Source organism: Taudactylus pleione, unplaced genomic scaffold, assembly GCF_031769625.1.
Source record: "Taudactylus pleione unplaced genomic scaffold, aTauple2 ptg000918l, whole genome shotgun sequence".
Classification (NCBI taxonomy): domain Eukaryota; kingdom Metazoa; phylum Chordata; class Amphibia; order Anura; family Myobatrachidae; genus Taudactylus; species Taudactylus pleione.
Window position 1 is genome coordinate 2,919,579 of NW_028285319.1, and position 22,788 is coordinate 2,942,366.

Here is a 22,788-nt window from a genome sequence, read left to right on the forward strand (position 1 = left end):
CACACAGAGAGAAGTACTGTAATTCAATCATCTCAGTACAATAGATGGAGAAAAATCCCAAATTTATTTAAACCGCATATTGTCAGTCATTTAAGAATGTGTGTTAGGCCTGTACAATTATACTCCCTTACTAACATACATAAATATATGCCATACCATGAACTGTCATGGCATACATCATACAACAAAGAATGACAGATGTATACAGTCACTCAGTCCTGATACAGGTAGAGTGGTGATAATAGGAAAAGAAAGAGAGGGGTGCAGAGGGAGTGAGGGAGTAAGAGGAGAGAGAAAGGGAGGGAGAAAGGGACAGAGTGAGAGAGAGAAAAGGAGCAAGGGGGAGAGAGAGGGGGAGGGAGTGGAACAGATGGATGGGGGAGCAAGATAGAGGAAGAGAGGGGGGAGATTGACAGAGATGGAGGAAACAGAGGGGGAGAGAGACAGTGAGAAGCAGGGCTGGATTACCAATGGGGTGGGTGGAGCTACAGCTCCAGGCCCCCTATTCAAAACAGGCCCACTGCATTTGTTTAAACAGGATTTTTTTTCCTGCCCACCCCACTGACATCGGGCGCCGTCTGAACCCTGACTACTGATACCCCGGCGGGCCGCTCATCCCATCTCCGGCCACCAGCAGCCAGTTCAGAAAGCACCATACAAATGGCAGCTTGCACAACAGAAGGGTTTACTAGTCCTCTCTGCCTGCAGTGATGCGCCGAATAGTGTTGCTTTGGTGTCTCCTCCACGACGCGTAATGATGATGTCACATATGTCCTACCCCACAAGCTGCTGCAGGAGCTCAGCTCCGTGAAGGCTGGTTGGCTCGCCTGGTGAGTCGTGACTCTATCAGTGCTGCTGATGTTGTGCTGGCAGCTGCTCATGATCACTGAGACTCAGGTAGCGCTCCTGTATAATGTATTGTATGCAAGCACCGTCAGAATAAGTGATTTTTTTTTTTTAGCTATATTTGTTAATATTGTGGTTTGTAACAGCAGTGTATAGAGAAAGAGATACAGACACATATTTATGTATGTTTGTGTCTGTGTATACATATATATATATATATATATATATATATATATATAACACTAGCTTAACCGACAAGCTAGCACAGTTTCCACCTGGATCTGCCCCTTCTCTGGCTGCCCCCATTCTTTCAGCTGTCCTACCCCCATCATGGCTCTGCCCTGCCCCCCTCCCCATCCCATCGCAGCTCTGCCCCCATACTTACCCCGGTGGCCGGTTCTCTCCTCCGAAGGCCATTCTGTCTCCCTTGCCCTTCTGGACTCATGCATTGAGGAGACGTGACAGCATTACACAAAATTTTATTATGTGAATAATATATGTGCATATGTGTGTGTGTGTGCATATAAATATATATATATATATATATATATATGTATATATATATACACACACACATCAGGGTTTGCACTTACGTGCCATAGCATGTATTTTATGCTATATAGGCAGGTAGGGACTTGGTTTTTTTAAATAAGCAAGTCTCATAGGAAGTGCTGCAGCCAATAAGATCTGGCTGTATCAGTCGCCCCAAACCTTGGCTGTCTCCTCCCAGCTTCAGCTGTTTTACCATCCCCCAGCTTCCTCCGCCCACAACAGTAATCGCAAGGTGCAAGTGCTCCCAGAAAGGACGGTGCTGTGCTAGCAGGGTGACTCCCGATAAGCCCCACTGATACAGAGCAGGAGTAAGACTGTTGGACGAATAGTTGCCTATCCCTGCCATATTCAGTAGGGGTGGAAGACTCTCAAATCCCCGCCGCTTGCCCTAGACAGGGCTGCTTTGTCCCCCCTTTTTGATCCTGACTTGCTCCCCAGTGGTAAACGTTCTTGGGCACTCTAAGTAAGTACAAGGAGTGTAGTACCCTCAGGGGCACATACTTGTGCAAGCCTTTAAATTTTTATCCTCCATAACCCCCCTGTCTCCCCACACAAATACACACAGCTGTCAGTGACTGAGATGTGTTCCACATGCTAGAGGTTCTAACTTGGACTGATAAAGAAAATACACTGATAAAGTGGCAATGCGTATCACAGGCACTACAAAGTGGCATAATGTGTATTGGGGGCACTATAATGTGGCCTTATGTGTATTGAGGTACTAAAATGGGGCCTAATGTGTATTGGCATCACTACAATGTGGCATAATGTGTATCGGGGGACTATAATGTGGCATAATGTGTCAGGGAGCACTACAATGTGGTATAGTGTGTACCCTGGGCACTACAATATGGCAAACTGTGTTCAGGGGCACTACAAAGTGGCATAATGTGATTGGGGGAACTACAAAGTGGCATAGTGTGCGTCTATTAGCAGTTGTCCATCTGGGACTTTATGCAAATGCCGCTACAAACACCTTCCCATGTGTAAATCAGTGCGGCCAAAAGTGCAAGGACTGAGACGTCCACCTTCAGCATCCATACACACTGTTATACCGAATGGTGCATTTTTATACGCCACCACCGGTCGCACCATTGAAACTTGCCAGCTCTATGGCAGGTACAGTGTCTCCTTCTGGCTATGGCCTCCCTATGTCTGCAGCTGTGGTTCTCTGTATGTACTGACTTTCATTGACAAGCCCACGGCACTCCCATAACATGCCTGCTTAACAGACCATTTTTGCATATGATGTGGCACAGTGTGCATTGGGGCACATAATATGCATCAGAACTATTATTTTTAAAAACTGATGGTGATCATTCAGTGTGCTGTGAGTTGAATGGGGAAAAGTGAGTTTTGGTGGAGGCCGAACGGTTGTATGTACTGTATATAGATTTGGTGCTTCTATTTTGCCTTTAGAAGATTACATAGACAGAAATTTAAGCGTGGATGTCTTAACTCTCAGTCAGGGCCATTTAATCTCCCCCCCCTAACTGTCCTATGCCCTCCAACTCAGATGCAGGCAGTCTATGTATATAATTTTCAGCTCCCCTTGTGTCCTAAGCTGCAGTACACTGCAAACATTTAGGGTAAAAGCTCCGGAATGTTTGTATAAAGTTTGTGTACTAATTAAATAAAGCTTAAGCTTTGTGCCCTGCAGAAACGTTGGTTACACTGTTGTTTCGTTATTTCTCTCAAATTGTTTTTAATTATAATGGGACCCTGAAACCATGAGGTATGGCCTCAAATTGCATACATTATGGGTCCCTGGGACTCACATACTGTCATTTTTGTGGAAGATCGATCACTGTATAGATAGAATGAATGAATGTGTTAGTATTGTGACTAACCATTAATGTTAATAATATATCTTTTATATAAAATTATGTATATTACTTTAATTAAAAATTAGAGATTGAGGTGGTAGATGGTAGGCATTGCTATGCCCTCAATGGTGCTAGCCACACCTCACTGCACAGACCACACCCCCTGTGTAGACCAAACCCCCCACAACAGTAGCCAGACCCCTGCTGTGCTGTTCACACCCCCTGCTCAGGCCCACAATAGGCCCTTCATAAATTTCAGCTCCAGGCCCTTGTGGACCTTAATCTGGCACTGTTGAGAAGGGGAGAGAAAGAATGTGCACACACTACCTGTTTCAGCTGCATCACCTTTCTGGTGGATCGAGGTGGGCACCTCACTGCATTAGGCCATGCCCCCTTACCGTCATAATGCGGTGATTTCGTGGGTGCATGGGTAGGGGATGGGATGTAATGCCATGAGGTGCCCGTCTCCATCCGGTCACTGTCAGCCACAGTCAGTTCCGATGCTCATCAGAGTCAGTGAGTGTTCACTTTTTTTGCTGTTGGAAACTGTCTAGGCTCCGGTCAGTATTTGTGGTGGTGTGGGGGCCCCTGGCCGTCCACCCCAATCGCCCCTCCTATTATCTGGCCCTGTGAATGATAGAAGGCCCTAGTGTGTGGAGTCAGGCTCATATCAAACACAGCTAGCCTGTTACAATGTACTGGCAACATAAAGGCAAATAAGCCATGGGTGCCATATTTTTACAATTGCTTTGTTGGTGTTATTTATGACAATCATTATCAGATATACCAAACATGATTTATCACTCACTTGGTGATTAAGGGACAGAGGATCTTCAGGATGTCCCAATCTGGAAACTTGTAGTGTTAAATATATATTGAATCAGCTTATTGAAGTGTCTAGAGGGCCACTAGGATTGGGAGAGGCAAATTAAATAATTCCAACAAAAAAAGGCATATCAGCTTCTGTGAGAGACTTATCAAATCTCACACATCTGTCCAGAGCTTTACTAGTTTATGGCAATTTTAACAAGTCTGGACAACACTGCCCACTTGAACACATTGGTGCCAGCAAAGCCTGAGTAACAGGGGAGAAGACACTAATCCTGGATTGGATTGTATACCATCTAGTATATAATGTATGTAATGAATTTTTCTTGAGGTTCTGAGTAGTTGGTTTCCATCATGTATGGCAATCATAATTTCATGCATGATGGAAACCAGCTACTTGACTATCAAATGGAAAAGGCAGAGGGACTCTACAATAGAGCAAGTTCTGCCATGGCCTGGGGGATGTATAGAGAGGTACAAATGCCAGATTACAAATATTTTTTTGTGTTAGAGGCAACCTGTCTGGAATTCGGAACTTTCTAGAATCTGGAAATCTGTCAAGTTAGACTATTTCATTATGAAGTCTACTCCTTCATCGCATCTACACTTAAGAGACATGAGGGTTCGTGCTGAGCAGAACAGTGGGTTTCTCCAGCAAGGAAATAGAGAGGATATTGTGGAGAGTACAGTAGATGATGGGTACAGTAGTTGTTGCATGATCCTACAAACCAAAGAAAAGAAGATGATTCTGCAGTTCCTGGTTCTTTAAAGATTATAACCAACAAGAGCTTATAATTATTTGAAATAAAGTTGTCTCCAAATACACTCATATCTTAGTACTTGGATGTGTATAAAACTGGACAGTATCAGATTTCGGTATGAAAGGAGTATGCAATGGTAGGGGCCCATGAAATAGTGTGCATGCAAGGCATTGAAGCGGTACGGCTAGTCACCAGAAAGGCCAACTACTAGAGGAGGCATCATAGAGGCCAGTGAAGGGCAACCTGGTATACAGTACCTCGAAGGCCACACTGCCAAACAGATCCAAAACAAACTCACACACACTTCTCTCATCCCAAAATGTCCCTTGCTTAATCCAACATTCAACTATACCACTTGCTCTAAAATACTCCACTTGCCACAAAATGCCCTCATATGCCCACAAATGTCAGTCAGACCTCACCATATGTCTTTATGGCAATATAAAAAAGTTAATATAGGAAGTAGACACCCCTGTCGGATGGCATTTCACATTTTTACTATGTGTAAAGAAGACAATGACAAAGAGCTGCTCAAGGATTATGAAAAAGGGCCTGAATGCCACACAAGAATTTCTAACTTCCATATGGGCTAAGGTCTGCCCAACAAAGCTCTAGTTCACCCTGTCCAATATCATCTCTAAATTTAGGACCATAATGAACGAAAAGTTCTGCTGACCCATATTTGACAAATAATACAGATGTGTCCTCGTTAACCTGGTGGTTTTGTAATATATGGCACAAGACACTTGGCGTGACTTATATGCCCCACTATGGGTAGCGATTCCAGTACTTTCATACTTTTTCCTAAATTTTGCATCTTAATCACATCGTAGTGGCTTACAGTGTTTTAGGTACTAAGTATTTTGTCACAATGGAATTGGTACAAAGTCACAGTATAAGCATAACAATATGTGACACTATACTGTATGTGACACAAGGCATGGCATGAATCACTTGTAATGGACATCTGACTTTTGCTTTTTTACCAAGATAAGCAACTGAGCCACACACAGAAGCTACGTGAAATGCCAGCTTCAGTATTCAGGGTACCTGGCATTGTATTTCTGTTGCATTTGGTGATGTGAGTAAAATGTATGTATTGTAGATAAGTCTTTTGTGGTAAATGTGGCTAAATTGCAAAGTCAGTTGCATGCCAAACAGGGCTATTTGGTGTGTATTAAGGAAAAGTGTATGTGGACACATCTATATTTATCATTTGCCAATTATTAACCAAGGCTTGGTGGCCACGAATAAGGTCCACTTTGTTAGAATGGATTAAGAATAAAAATATCAATACAATTGCAATAAACAAACAGTGATAACACCACAAACTAATATTTCTAAATCTAAATATCAATATATAAAAACAATTCATAAGATAGGATGTCTGTGTATACATCACAATGACCTTCTCTTCAGGAATGTCCACGAGACACGCAAAATGTTTGGGGAGTCCTCCAGAAGAACAGGTGGCCTTGCCGCATGCTTCCCACTTCCTAGTGTAATGGGCAGGATGAATAGCATAATGCCAGAGATTGAAAGCTCTATGAGAAGGTGACGGGGCCAATTGGACACAATTCTATGGGAATTAAATAATTTTGGTCCCATCCTCTCCTCATAGATTCAGGATTCATGGCATTCCACCTGGGGCTGAAAGCAAGTCAATCTCCTGGTGTAAATATATGTCAGATGTTTCCATGCATGTGTCCAAAAAGAACATGTTAATCAGTCACAAAGCCTTGTCTATAAAAAAGCTGCAAATCATTTGAAGTATAATAACATCAGAATCTCCTAACGTGTTTGTAGCTAAGAGCATACTACAGATGTGTCCACTGTCATTTAATCTGCGATGAATATGCATGTGTGCAAGCTTCGCACTAGCAACTAGCCATGCCGGGCTGCATATATTCGCACCCGCGATCTGCCAAAATAATGTCTATAGTCGTGGGTACGAATATGTGAATGCGCTCATTCACAAGCATGTTTTACCATGACTACATTGCATACGTATCACATGTAAGATGACATTGGACACACCTGTATCTGCACTTCCTAGTTTCTCTGTTTCATTTACTATTTAAGAGACATCTTCTTTGGGAGCTTCACCTATCATATTTTTGACTATGTGGCAGGTCCATTTTAATTATATATATATTTTTAAAACAGCATTATCCTGAGTGACCCTGTTTGAGAGCTCAGCACAAACTGTTTTTTTAAGTTTCAGGTAATGATGCTACACAGCCTGGTACCCCAGTTTTTTTGCTGATCTTTGCTTGCTTTGTGGATAACCATGATTTTGGAGAATGTGAGTATGTTGGATTATAGTGTATATAGCAACTTCTAGCCAGGCGTTGAGGTGAGCTTATGCTCATTTAGGGATCTATTTACTACAATCAGCATTGGTAATGCAGATTGTAGTGTGATATTAACGACTGAATTCGCATTGCAAATTCAGGTAATATCACAGGGATTTACTACAAATTCCTTGCAGGGACAGAGCTTGCAATAAAGCTCTGTCCCTGCGAATCCCCTCCGCACACTAGTCACAGTATTTTGCAAAAAAAGTGCCCCCCGTATGCGCCGACTGGCCACCGCTGCTACCCCCCTGGTGCCAAGCCCCACCCCCATCACCAAGCACCGCCCCCTTGATCGTGGACTCCCCCCAACCCCCGTGACCCCCCCTCTCCCTTAATTACACTTACCTGCCTGATCCAGGCCCCCGGTGATGTCCTCCGGTCAGCTGACATCCCATACTGCACTGGGACCCTGTCAGGTGATGACCGGGTCGCAGTGCAGCTTGGGAGACCAGCTGACCAGAGAGAGGAAATCTCCGGAGCCCCGAACTCTGGTCCCTGGAGTCAGGTAAGTTTGTTTTTGTTTTACTTTTTTTTTCACTTATTTTTACTGTGAATCATCGTGTGGTCTTTTTAGACCACACAGCTGATTACTGGGGCTGACTCCAGGCTCTGTTCTCCCCGTCAGAGTGGAGCAGGAGTCCGGTAACCGGGGAAGACCCTAGATAAAGCCACCTGCAGGTGGCGTTATTATCACAGGGCTTTCTCCGGTATTTTTTCACATTTTATTTTTAGTAACTTTGGTCAGATCACATTTCCCATTACAATTATGGGAAATGCGATCTGCTTACTAAAAATAAGTGATACTTAGGGGTTGGAGTATAATTTTACGAATTCTACTCTGATTGCCCTGTAATAACTATAGGTGATACTAAAATAATGTGAAAAGGGTGTTAATAAATAGAGCCCTTAATACTTTAAGAGTTGCTTCATGAAGCCAATGTTGACAACAGCTAATATAAACTTCGGTAAAAGAAAAGAGCGCAGGTAGTCTGTATGGTGCAGATTAAAGTACTGTACTGATCCAGTATGTAAGTTTTGCTGCAGTGGCGTAACTAGGGTATTTGGAGCCCAGGGCAAATTTGAAAAGGGAGCCCCCCCCGATGTGCGCGCGCGAATGGGCGTGATCACTTAAAAATGGGGCGTGTCAACATGACACACCCCTTTATTTTCACACTGAACATTCCGATCCATATTCACCTTAACCCCAGTAGTACCCCTTATACAGTACCCCCAGTATGCAGTTGCGGTCCCTCTTATGCAGGCTCATAGTAGTGCCCCTTATACAGTATCCCCAGTAGTGGTCCCCCTTATACAGCCCCCAATTAGATCCCCTTACTCAATACCCCCATTAGTGGCCCCCCAAATGCAGTGCCCCATGTAGTGTTCCCCCTTATGCAGTGCCCCCAGTAGCAGTCTCCACAATGCAGTGCACCCAGTAGCGGTATACCCTTATGCAGTGCCCTTTATATAGTGCCCCCAGTAGTAGTCCCCCCTATGCAGTGCCCTTTATATACTGCCCCAAGCAGTAGTCCCCCCCATATGGTTTTCCCAGTAGTAATCCCCCCTATCCAGTGCCCCTTCCCATTATTGCCCCCAGTAGTGGTCCCCCCAGTGCAGTGCCTCTAGTGGTAGGCCCCTTTTATAATGCCCCCATTGGTAGTTCCCCCCCTCCCAAGTAGTAGTCCCCAGTAGAGGTTACCCCTCCCAATTAAGTGCCCCCAGTAGTAGCCCCCCCCAAGTAGAGGTCCTCCCAATAATGGTGTCCCCAGTAGTATCTACCCCTCCCCCATTGTGCCCCCACCCCCAGTAGAGGTCCTCTCCAGTAGTAGCCACCCCCCTCCCCCGTTGTGCCCCCAGTAGTGCAGACAGGTTTTAAAAAATGTATATATAAAAATATACTTACCTGAATCCATACTGCTGCTGCTCCGGTCCGCGACACCGCTCCTGCCGCTGCCACCCGCCAGTCCTCCCAAGCTGGCGTGCTCAGCATTATGGGACAGACGTCATGATGTCATGACGTCTGTCCCATTACCCACTGCAGGAGCCGGACGGAAGCCCGGCTGTTACAGTGGGTGCTGCAGCAGTCAATGAGAGTCTATCTGACTCTCATTGGCTGCTGTTTAACACATGCTTCGCCGCCATGCGTGTGTTATGCACAGCCTGAGCCCGCCTCCTAGCGCTATTGGGCAAGCGCTCAGGGGGAGGGAACGGGCTCAGCTGCGCAGCACAGGACGGCGCTGGAAGCCTAACGCCGGTCCTGTGTAAATGTGTAGCGCTGACCGCACTCATTATGGTCGGCACTACACTGGCTATCTAGGGCGGGTAGGCCGGTACCGTGGCCAGCGGCGCCCCCCCCGCACTGCCGGTCCTACGGCGCCCAGGGCACGCACCTCACTCGCCCTGCCCTAGTTATGCCACTGTTTTGCTGAGAAGCATTATTCAATTAATGGTGAAATGTGGGAGGCCAACAGAAACAGTTACATAGATATGACTAGGAGGTCATACCAAGAGATGGGGATAACATCACCACAGTAAATATGCTACTTAAGGAAGAGCTCACAAATAAGTTAACTATTCTGGAGTATATGTAGTATTGGCCTAAATATTGTGTAATTACTCTGTATGTTAAGTATTCCGTATATAAGTTTTATTGATGCCATGTGAGGTTAGCTTCGTAGCATCCGGACTGAGGCTTTGTTTATGGACATATTAAGCCTGGAGTCCAATGATGCAATAAAGTCTAATACCAAGATGAGAGCTCATTTCATAAACCCCACAAGCTCCTTAAAAAAATTAATTTAGAATTTAGGTTTGGCAGTATTTGGGGCAGAGAGAGATATCAGCATGGTCTACACTTGATTAAGAAAGAGTGCATACAAAATATCACAGATTACAGAGGAATGTGGGAACTAGGAAAGGAGAGAATGAACAGATAAAGAACAATGGAACCTTAAGGATCCAGAACCCATATTCATCCACCAGGTGGGATGCAACACTGTGCAATTACCTAGGAAAACCACAATGCCTGACACAACAGCTAGCGAACTGGTCAATGACTGATACTAATCTAATGATAAAAACAGAAGTCTATAAAAGAAAAACATGGGGCATGGTCTACAGTGTACATCAAGATGGAAGGTTGGGAAACCATTGAGATGTTATGGAAAAGATTTAATGAGAACTTGGAGGGCTGACGTGTGGGGAGTTTCAGGGAGTATGAGAACACAAACTGTGTCAAGGTGCTGGATAATGACAGCTGGCAGCAGCTGTGGGAATGCAAGTATTTACTGTAGATACATGGCTGCCCCTAGAATAAAGAGACTGATAAAGAGATGCCAATCCTGCATCTGCCTAGTGGTCATTAGACCCTGCTGTCATGCCAAAAGTGTAAAAATAAATAACACACAAAAGTTTAAAATCCATTTGAGTTTGCACTTAGTTAATGACAAATGATTTGAAGTATATTAGAAGAAATACTCACAGAAAATCTATAAAGTTGCTGACGTTCACGATCAACTGGTTGAAGTAATGTGAGGTGGCGAGTAATTCCAGACTGGGTCACTGCAAACACTGTACTGTAGTCTGTTAAATACAGGGAGAGCTGGGGATCTTTTGTCTTCAAAAATAAACAGAAAATATTAAATTAGTTATTGGTACATGGATATAAGGAAATTGTACAGTTTATATTAAGTAGCAAATCATTTTCAGTTCTAACAGGAAAGTTCAAATGCAAAAGGTGCAGTGTTATAGGAAATATCATGAGCTGAACAGTTTCCCCTTTTTTCTCATTGAAAGCCTTCGACCATTATTTGTAATCAAATGCCACTTTGCATTATCATCTAAACATACTGTAGGATACATGTAAATATAATACAAATAAGCATAATAAGCATCATACCTCCAACTGTCTCGATCTGTGAGAAGTTGGGAGGTATGTCCTTATGTACCATAGCAGGTGTCGAGGAGAGTTGGACACTCTGAAATACCACTTGCAACAGTGGTGCCAGAGTTGAGCACAATGTGAGTAGTAAAGAAGTACGGCACTCCAAATGGAATTTAAACACTTGATAAAGAACGATGAGGTGTTCAAAATGTTACCCCACCTCGTTAATTGTAAGTAAGCCCTAAGGTGTTCAATTTCCAATCAGAGTCTAGTGCCTCTTTATTATATATATATATATATATATATATATATATATATATATTCAGAGCTATCAGCTATCCTGAGGGAAACTTTGGAGGGAACCAGTTACTAGATAACTTGATTAGTCTTTCACCCATAAACCCAGGTCGGATGACCGGTTTGCACATCAGAACCACTGGTGATATTCCTGAGCACTACTTTGCTGGTATTGTATACATTGTTTTGCTGATTATTGTGGAAAATTCTGCATTGTTCATTATATTGGAAACCCAAATATAATTTTATATCTATTGTGGTACATATATTTTATTTATTTGAAGCTGCAATATATATTATTGTAATCTTTTACTGTACTATGAGGTGCCTAATTTGATTTACATATGTACATACATATACAGACAGACACACACCCATGCTGTAAGTGGCATTCAATTCATATATAATATGTGATATGTACTGTACGAGATTGGTTCAATAAGTAAGCTACTGTAACTAGACCTCATACATGTATAATGTTCTTTATTTCATTCTAATTTCCCAGTAGACCAGTGATTCCCCTCAAGGCCATTAGACTGCACCTCATATCAGTCATACTGTCTCAACATCAGTTGTAAGATGGCTGGCGGAAACATGGTCAAACATTATGGTGCATAGTGTGATCAGATTTCTGTGTCTAAAGGGCACATCAGCAGCTTAAATTCATCGTCTACTTGTTGAGATGTACAGTGATAATGTCATGTCACAGAAACAGGTTGGGTTTGGTGCGCTGTCTTTGATATTGGCAGTACAGACGTTCAAGATGAGCAGCGTTCTGGACAGCCAAGCACGTCTACCACAGATGACAATTTGTGGCAACAATTTGTGCTGCATCAGGTCTGATTCAGGAGGACAGCAGCTTTTGAGTTAGTGATACTGCTGACAAACTGAACTCCTAAGTGGTTTCTGTGCACAAGATCATTCAATAGTAACTGGAGTACAGGAAAAAGTATTCATGCTGGTTACCTAAGCAACTCACGGTGGGCAGCAGAGATGGTGTAATGGTTAGCATTACCGCCTTACAGCACTTAGGTTAATTCCCACTACAGCCCTAACTTTGTGGAGTTTGTATATTCTCCCTGTGCCTGCGTGGTTTCCTCCGGGGTACTCTGGTTTCCTCCCACACTAAAAAAATATACTGGTAGGTTAATTGGCTCCCAACCAAAACTAACCTTGGTATGTATGCTAGCATGTGGTAGGGAATATAGAGTGTAAGCTACACTGGGGCAGGAACTGATGTAAATGGGCAATTATTCTCTGTAAAAGGTTGCGGAATATGTTTGCACTATATAAATAGCTGTTAATAAATAAGTTAATAATAAACTTTCAGAAGTTCACAAAACCAATAGGATGGGATTGTCTCTCATGCACTTCATGCGGTACCATGAGGAGGAAGTGCAGTTCCTGCAGTGAATTGTTACAGGTGATCAAACGTGGGTGCATCATGTGACACCGGAGACTAAGCAAGCACCCATGACATGGAAACACACAGTCTGTATCTTCAAAGAAATTCCAGCAGCAAATGTCATGTCAAACATGTTTTTGGACCATAAGGGCGTGCTTCTTGTTGATTTTCTCACCAAGGGAGATAGTGTGAATGCCGTCGGCTACTGTGACACATTGAGCGATTTCCATCTCTTTGGACCATTGAAGAAGCACTTGGCTGGAAGGCGATTTGCAACTGACGAAGTGAGTGAAAGTGAAGTTCAGCAAGTCATAATTTCCAGGCTTCAGGCACTTGACACTGATTTCTTCTATGCCAAGTTTGATCCCTTGGTTTACCATTGGAACAAATGCTTAGACAAGTATTGGGACTATAGGGTGGGTATATGAGCGCTGGTGTAAGAATATACAATTTCTGCCTATGAATCTAAAATATGTTGGTAAATGATGGTGCAATTGCTACTGATGTCAAAATTAGTAATTGAATTATAGTGAATGCAAAAAATGTAATTTAAAATAAAAATAAAATTTAAATGAAAGTATAATTGAAAAAATAAAACAAAAAGAAATTAAATAAAAATATAATGAAAGTTCAGAAATATATAATTAATAAAAAGCAGTGAGAAAAGGAAGAAGGAAAGAAACAAAGGAGTCAAGGAAAGAGATTGGAATACAAAAATATTAAAATAATGTTAAAATAATGTTTATAGTCTTAATAGACTATTTAGAGGTGTGCCAGTTCTGTAAGTAGCCCAGTTGGCTCCGCTATGATGCAATCCTAGTGCCACCTGACTACCTTTGTGTAATAGTAGACTTCAGCTACGGACTCCCGTCTGAGCCGCGACCATGTGACACGCCGGGTTTGCTTCCTGCTTGATGACGTAGCGCGCCAGGGGATGTTCTGTGGACTGGTAGCGGTGGCTGCAGTGTTGTTCTCCGGGCTCTTCCTCAGACTCTCCAATGCGTTTCGGACCAGTTGGGTAGGGATGGAGGCTAATATGTCCAACACATTCGCCTCCATCCCTACCCAAATGGTCCGAAATGCGTTGGAGAGTCTGAGGAAGTGCCCGAAGAACAACACTGCAGCCACCGCTACCAGTCCAGCGAAAATGCCCCGGCACGCTACGTCATCAAGCGGTGCCATCCAGGCATGTCACGTGGTTGCGGCTCGGGCGGGAGTCCATAGCTGAAGTCTACTATTATACAAAGCTAGTCAGGGTGAGTTAGGTGGCACTAGGATTGCATCATAGCGGATCCAACTGGGCTACTTACAGAACTGGCACACAGCTAAATAGTCTATTAAGACTATAAACATTATTTTAACATTGTTTTAATATTTTTGTATGCCAATCTCTTTCCTTGACTCCTTTCTTTCCTTCTTCCTTTTATCACTGCTTTTTATTAATTATTTATTAATGAACTGTCATTATATTTTTATTTCATTACTTCTTTTTTTAATTTTTTAATTTTTTTCTATTATACTTTCATTTAAATTTTATGTTTATATTTTTATTTTAAATTGAAATTTTTGTATTCACTATCATCCAATTACTAATTTTGACATCAGTAGCAATTGCACCATCATTTACCAACATATTTTAGATTCATAGGCAGAAATTGTATATTCTTACACCAGCTCTCATATACCCACCCAACTTCAATCTTTACCAATTTTGAGCTGCGGAAATTCAAGCATAAACAAGAACCACTATATCCCTATTCCAAGTATTGGGACTATGAGGAAAAATAATCTGTACCAAGGCCATAGTATTGATTTTACATATATGTATGTATGAGTTGAATAAATTTACCATATCTATTGAACCACTCTCGTATATATCCCTTTCTTGCATAGAGGCCACTACAGTGGAAAGTTGTTTTAAGTCATTATCTCCTATTTAAACTCTCTTTTAACATCATTAGTGCATGGTGTCCTCTTCTGTGGACCTCTACCAAAAGTAGAAAGTATGCCAAATAGTGGCAGCTTTTATTCCTACAAAAGCAATAAGGTCAAATTAGAATGGCTGAGAAAAGTTCACCAGCTCTGAGCACTTCAGGGATTACTGTAAAATATTTTTACTCAAAAATAGCAGAGCAGGTAAAAAAAAAAAATTAAAGGAGAGTAACATTTAGGGAATACTATGGTAGATGTCTTGATCAAATACTATTTATTTTTTTACAGTTGATGTAAAATCATATGTCCACTTCAGTGGATGTTGCGCAATACAAAAATCTATACTGTAAATGCATACTGTATGTTCACTTCAGTGGATGTAATGCAATAAAATCAGTCAAGTTCAGTTCACAAAAGCGAAAAAGGCTTTCTTTTTGTTCCTGCAGAAAAATTAGCAACATGCTATAAACAAATTGGAACCAAACCAGACATTTGATGATTAATTTTACCTTACTTTTTTGCAAAATAATCAAAAAGTGCTTTCACAGTTAAAATACTTTTCAAAAATAAGGCAATTTTTTTATGTCCTCAAGTGGACACGCGTAACTTTTTTGTGTGTTTATATGTTCTGAAGGCTAATAAAAGACTTTAAAAAAAACATGCATTAGGTAATCATACTTCATACATGAAGAAAACAAGTATGTATATATCGAAAATATATAACTAAAATATATATAAGTGATCTATTTCACAAAGAGAGACTCACATCTTATGTCTGCACATCGCAATCTTGACATCTGCAAATGCCAATGAGGGGGGGGGGGTGTGGATTCTGCTGTGCCTTGGCATTCGCATCATCTTTATTTAAGGAGGTATTCTGTTAGCTCTCTGTTAATTTTATCCATGGAAGCTTTATATCTATGTATTGTATGTTCACACATTGTAACCAATGTAGTGTGCCCAATATGGCTTCCACACCCTTGTATTATCTCCAAGGTCTTCTCTGTTTTTCATCAAATCCAAACCATCATAGTATATTCATAGTATCATACTGTTTTGAAAATTTAGACTGCATCATGTTTTTACTACGGTTTTGAAAATGTAGAACTCTGTATAATGTTCTTACTACATGTTAAACATCTTGAGTCCTATTGGAGAAAGGGCGTTATATAAATAACATTATTATTTCACCAATATTAGTCAAGACTGCAGTTTCAATGCTTCTCATATGCAAAGAGAAGAAGCTGATCTGCATCTCAAATGTCAAATCAATATACTGACTCTATAGACGAATCAAAGCTAATTTTTGAGCCACACGAAAGCGGTGCTGGGTAAACTGGAAACCCCTTGAAGTGTGAGCCTACATGTATGAATTGTAAATACTACTAGATATTGCTCTGGATAGAATGTGAGTATTATTAGACCAGAATCTGTGACATTTCTATTTTTATATTTTTCTTCTTTTTAAACATTTTATTTGTACAGTAAGATTTCAAATATTAGGTATTTCGCTTATTGCACAAGTGAAAAATATGCAAAACACTAATTCATATTAAGAAGAGATAACAACATTTCACATGAAATGAGTGCAGGCCATTCTGATGTACAAAATTTCAACTTCCATTTTTTAATTTGCAATTCAGCAAGATACCATTCTGCGCTGAATTTGCATTTTATTGAATTTATAATCTATGCATAGTATTAGACTGATGATGGGTAACTCACTCTGCTGTATGGTGTGGTTGTGATAAAACTGGGCACACTGAAGGTTAAAATCTATCAGCGATACATGAACAGATAAAATGAATGGACAAAGATGAATATTTTGTAGAACAGTTTTACATTTGTTTGCTAATTACAAACTTTAATGGCAGAATGGATTGACCATAGTTGTCTCAAGTTTATTTATAGACTGTCATTTCTTCAAAATGCAATGTATAAATGTAGTGTGAATTTGACATTTTGTAGAATGGAAAAATAAAAAACAATGCTGGATCTTCACATTTCTGCAACAAAGTCTGTTCTTCCACAATGCTCAGTTCAACTCAGCTTTTGGGGTAAATTACTAAAGTGAAAGTTTTTAGAAGTGAGTTTTTAGAAGAGATGTTTCCCATAGCAACCAATCAGATTATAGCTATTATCTTCTAGAAGGTGCCAGGTAAATGTTAAGTAGAATCTGATTGGTTGCTATGGACAACATCTCTTCTAAAACTCACTTCTAAAAACTCTCACTTTAGTAAATTTATCCCTCCATATCTTGTTATGAAAAATAACTGAGGGCTGTATAAGACAAAAGACATTAGCATCCAAGTTTGTGACTGTTTATTTATTGGGATAGGATGAGATAGGATGCTATAATTTAGCCTATATAGAAATGGTTTTACCAATTTTCATCTTTGATTCTAGAAACAAACTGTCCCCCTCCCCCCAAAAAAGTTGCCTCTTTTATTTGTTATTGTCGATAAATGTTTTTTGCTATGTTTTGCAATACATTTTTCTTTCTTAGAGATGGAGCAGCATGACAGGAACTTATTAGTCTTCGGTGGCTAAAGGTGCCTACACACATGGTGATTTTTTACACAACTTGCCCCATTTCAACGAATCGTGATGACAAATCATGTAAAATATGGCCAAATCATGAGTTTCCACTCATGATCATGATGCCGATGTGCAAGCCCAATCGCCATTTTGTGCAGCATCGTGGATAGAAGGAGAAAGACGCACAATTGAGCCTGCACAACTGAAGTCTGGATTTCTGCAGTTTGGTGAGTATATTGGTACTGTACTGATGCAAGCCCACTGCCCACTAAAGAGTGTCACCCACGTATAAATGCATGACCCAGCCACCACCCACCAAAATGAGTCGGGCGGTGGCTGAGACATGCATTAACCTCACATGTCCACCAATGTGTGCCACCCACCTATTCACCAATGTGTGTGTGCCACCCACCTATAAATGCATGACCCAGCCACCACCCGCCGAAAAGAAGTGGGCGGTGGCTGGGTCATGCATTAACCTCCCATGTCCACCAATGTGTGCCACCCACTAACCCACCAATGTGTGTGTGCCACCCAGCTATAAATGCATGACCCAGCCACCGCCTGCCAAAATGAGGTGGGCAGTGGCTGGGTCATGCATTAATCTCCTATGTCCACCAATGTGTGCCACCCACCTACTCACTCACTGCCTACCAACATCACGGGCCACCTAATAAATACCTAGAAAATATGAAAACACTACAAATATATAAAAATTTCATAAACAAATATATTACACCAACATAAACAATTCTATTACAACAGCATAAAGTATATTACATCAGCATAAACAAATGTATTAAAGTCCAGTAAAACATATATATTTTACAAAACAATTAAAAACACATAACATTCCTGTTAAAAAAATACATTATAAAATACAATTTAAAACATTACATTCCTGTAAAAAAACATCTTAAAACATCCTTATAACTGCACAAAAAAACAACATTAAAAAAACCACAAAATAATTACAATTATAGCTAAACATTTATATGTCCTTTTTTATTCTTCCTAGGAACGTCTATGGATAGTGAGTGCGAGTTTGTGACTGGATTCATCGAGATCCTACAGTCCAAAGAATGTCTATGGCGGATTAGCTTTAAACAATACCATAATAAGCCTCACAAATTGGCAGCTTTAGCGGTCTTGTTGGAGTACACCAAAAAATTCATTGCGGATGCTGACCTGAAAACAGTACGCCAGAAAATCCAGAACCTGCGTACGGTCTACATCAAGGAGAAGAAGAAAGTGGACGATTCAAAAAGGTCCGGAGCAGGCACCGATGATGTGTGTCATCCAACGCTGTAGTACTATAATTTGATTAGCTTCATCAACGATCAGGAGCCACAACGCCAGTCTGTCGTCCTGATGGCCGAGGGAGAAGAGGAGGCGGCAGTAGTGAGTGGACCATCTGAGGAAGTTTTGGTAAGCAGAGAGACTGTAGTCAGTTAGTTCACAAACAGTCCTCCTGCCATGGCACCGCACCTGGTCTGTTGAAATAGGCCATATACTCCTCCCTCACTTCTTTGGCACTTGCGGTTGATGTTGTTTGAATTGGAAGTGCAGACACTGATGTAAACTGTGCAATCTCCTCCGGATGTCCTGCATCTTCTGGTCTAGTTGCGACTGGTCTACGTTGTGTAGTTTTTCTTCACAGAAAGTTATGCAGCATGCCATCACGACCCAGTCTATCTTGGCCATACGTAGGTTTATGGTGGTGTGGAAAATACGGAACCGGTTGCTGAGTATTCCAAAAGCATTTTCCACAATGTGTCGTGCACGGGATAGACGATGGTTGTAGATCCTCTTCTATCTGGTCAGGCCCCTCTGTGCAAATGGCTTCATCACATGTTCATGTAAAGCAAAAGCCTCATCTGCAACAAAAACATAATTTAGTGCTGTGTCTCGTCCAGTGATGGCAAGTTGAGGGTTTTGTTGGTGAGTCTCTGGTAGAATGCCGTCTATTTGAAGGACCCACCATCTGAAGCACGGCCATTCTTGCCAACATCCACAAACAAAAATTCGTAGTTGGCATTCACCATTGCCATGAGAACGATGCTTAAGAAGCCTTTATAGTTGTAGTAATATGATCCGGTGTTGGCAGGTGGGTTGATGCGTATGTGTTTTCCATCGATGGTTCCTCCGCAGTTAGGGAAATTCCAACGTTGTTCAAACTCTTCAGCGATGCTCTTCCACTCCTACAGTGTTTGGAAACTAGAAAAATAGTAAAAAAATGGGTTAAAACATGACTATAATATTGTTTCTCCATTTTTTTCCTATATAGACTCAAACCCAAGAGCCTGATATGTCCTCCACGCCAGACCTAAGTTTGATCGGGGACAGCGAGGTGGATACCACTTCCCCAGTCCTAACAACCATTGAAACCCCCATCATGTTCTGCACCTCCCCAACGAAAAAAAAAAATAGAGTAAAAAGCAGCAGCAGTACACAGAGCAGGAGGACATATTTCTGCAACAAGCGGAATGCATCCTTCAGAAGCAGCCAGATGACATTGATGATTTCACAGTGCATATAAATAGTATATTGCGGAAAATGGTTGATCCAACCAAGATAAACTTCCAAAGGCTCTTGTATGAGCTTTTAATAAGGTCACTAAATAGTAATTTACATGGGTCAACTTACATTGCAGACCCACTTCTCTATTCACATGCCCCAACCGCCTTTGTGAGGCCCACCCCAGCCCAGTTGGAGGTTACTCCCCCACAAGCCACAATATTTATACTGCTCTTCTAGAGTCAGAGGAAGATTTGCCCCGTTACTCTGAATTTTTTGTTTTTTTTGTTTTATTATTGTTGCCTGTACTATCAACAAATTTTATCACTCCCAATAGGTGCTGTATGTTATACGGTGGTGATGATGCTGATTGGACAAGGTCACTACACACATGGCGCAAGTACAGATTGATGAGATGGGGCCACAATCTGTACTTGTGCCATGTGTGTATTGGCCTGTTCAAACTGGCGTCTGACCCATCGTATAACAGACAGCAACCTATCTATAGGGATTGATAAAATTTGGTGATAGTGCTGTTTACTACATTTTATATGCATGATTTTACATTTATATATTTAAAGAAAAAAAAAAACACGAAAAAATGTTTTATTTACTACTGTGCAGTGTTGTTATAGCACAGGCTTGTTAATGCAGCCTTATTGGCTGTCACGGTTATATAAAGAGTAAAAAAATATAATAAAAACTGTTATTTACTACTGTGCAGTGTTGTTAGAGCACAATGTTGTTAATGCGGGCTTATTGGCTCTCACAGTTATATAAATAAATATTATATAAAAAAAAATGTTTTTCTTTGACAAGATACAAATGTGTGGTGTTTTCTTTTCTTACCTTGCAATACTGGTACGAAAGCACTTTAACGATAGCCTTGCAGGTCTTCAGGATGATGACGCCCAAGTACTGAGAGGAGATGAGGGTACCAAACTTCAGGTCTTCCAGTGACCTTCCTGTAGCCAGGTTCCTCAGGGTAGCCACCAGTCTCTCTTCAGCAGGGATTGCCCTCCGCCACTTTGTGTCCTGCCTCCAGATGTGGGGGATCACCATACTCATTAACTCCTGGAAAATTACGTCATTCATGCGCAGGTAGTTGCAGTAGTCGTCCAGGTTGTTCCCCTTGATCTCCATCAGCAGGGACATGTGAGAGTGGGTATCCCTTTGCTGCAGCCACTCCTTGGTCCAGCATGCTCTCCTCCTCCTCCGCCGCTGGGCCCTCTCCCGGATTACCTTGACCCCAGCTTGGACAACCAACACTTTATACTGATAGGGATGCATCAGCACAGAATTCAGGAACAGGATAGAATGCAGGTAGGTAGCACACACTTGCAGGTATAACACACTTTGTAAAGGGCAAGCCAAATACAAAGCAGAGCACAGTAGCAATGTACAGGGTTCAGCAGGTATACACCTAGCCTCACTAGTAGCAGAGCAGAATGTGCATAGGGTTAAAATGGCGCCTGCTTTTTATACCACCTAGATAGCCCAGCCCATTCTTTAAATTTCCCACCAATCATGAGGATCCTTGTGTGTTGTTTAGTAAACTCACAATCTATCGGGCACAAACTTACGATTTGGTCTTAAGACACGTTGCACGATAGATTGTGGAACCATGTATCAAATTGGCAGCTTTTTTTACCTAATCGTGCTCACGACTGCCGGGGAGCTCCCGGGGAGAGTTCAGGGGAATCGTACACATCGTGGGATTGTGAGCACATCGCCATGTGTGTAGGCACCGTAAGGAATAGTCATGGAGCACTTCCCCTTTGCAGGCAAGGGAGTTACTCTTGTCTGTCAAGACATAACCTTGACACTTTATTTTGGGAGGGTCCAGAACTTTGGGGGGTCTCCAAAGCTCAAATTGGAAGTTACAGTTACAGTCACCCCCACTGGTTTCAGTTTGGCTGTAGCTGAATGGTTGTAATGCATTCTAGGCTACCCATGTGTTATAATTATTACAATCAATAGCTGTGACATTCACCTTTCTGTTTGTTTATTATAGTTCATAGTTCAGAGTAATTTATGACTATTGTTTTCTAAAGCTTATGGTTAACAACTTACAGTATAACTCAGGCTATATGCAATGTGTTCATAGCCTGCCTATGTAATACAAAATAAGATTCACACATGAATATCAACACTCCGTGATTGCTTCCATGGCTTCAGTAATTATAACAATTTTATACACATAAGATGAAAGTACCCTAGACTGAAACACTTGGAAATATGTATAGTAATTGATAAATAACCTCTCAAAAAAACATATATAACTAGGTTCATTGCATGTGTTCACCAATTTGTATTGATATTAAAAAAAGCTACAACATTATTAATATGTATATATCTATTACCACGTGAAGTACTACATACTAGAACATACTATAGATAGGGGCACAGAGAGGGTGGGATAGGTACAAATTATCTGGGCCTCTTTGTGGTCCTGGAAAAGCAAGGTCGGTGTAGCCATGGCTGCCAAGAGGTCATGACCATGCTTTCTTAAGCAGTTTCTACAGAAGGTCCCCGATATGGTGTGGTCACACATTCCAGTACAGTGTCCTGGCCCTGGCTATAGAACTGTTAACTATTTTATCTGGCCAATAGCCTACATTATATGGGGACCCCAGGAGGATTACTTTTCAAAACCATTTAAATGGTGGGAATTTACATGCTACAAAGAAATATTGCTACTGTCTATGTAACAAAGCATATATCATTGTTTACGGCTATACATTGAAATTAATGTGTATGTATGTATGTATGTATACACACAAACACACAACAACAACAAATATCGGTGCGCTTTACCAGTCCCTCCACACATTAATTTGTGAAGCTACAGGTCCCCCCAAAAAAGTGCTAGAACTCTATGAGCTCTGTTTCTTTTTTCATGAGCACTAAGACCTCTTCTGTTGGGTCTGTGTCCTCCCCCTTTTTTACCAGAATCCAACATCAGGAAGTGAGATATCTACAATTCAGAGGAATAAAGGGCGTGGAGGAGGTGGTTGACATCAGTAAGTTTTCACCTCAGGACAGT

General features: G+C 41.5%; 1 protein-coding gene across 1 annotated transcript in view; it reads right to left on the minus strand.

The window, feature by feature from the left end:
• PCDH15 (protocadherin related 15) overlaps positions 1 to 22,788 on the minus strand; it is a 1,543,840-nt gene that overhangs the window by 607,009 nt on the left and 914,043 nt on the right. The window contains exon 12 of the mRNA XM_088459638.1: positions 10,652 to 10,786. Coding sequence (XP_088315764.1) covers positions 10,652 to 10,786 — 135 coding nt within the window. The remainder of the gene's footprint in view (positions 1 to 10,651; positions 10,787 to 22,788) is intronic.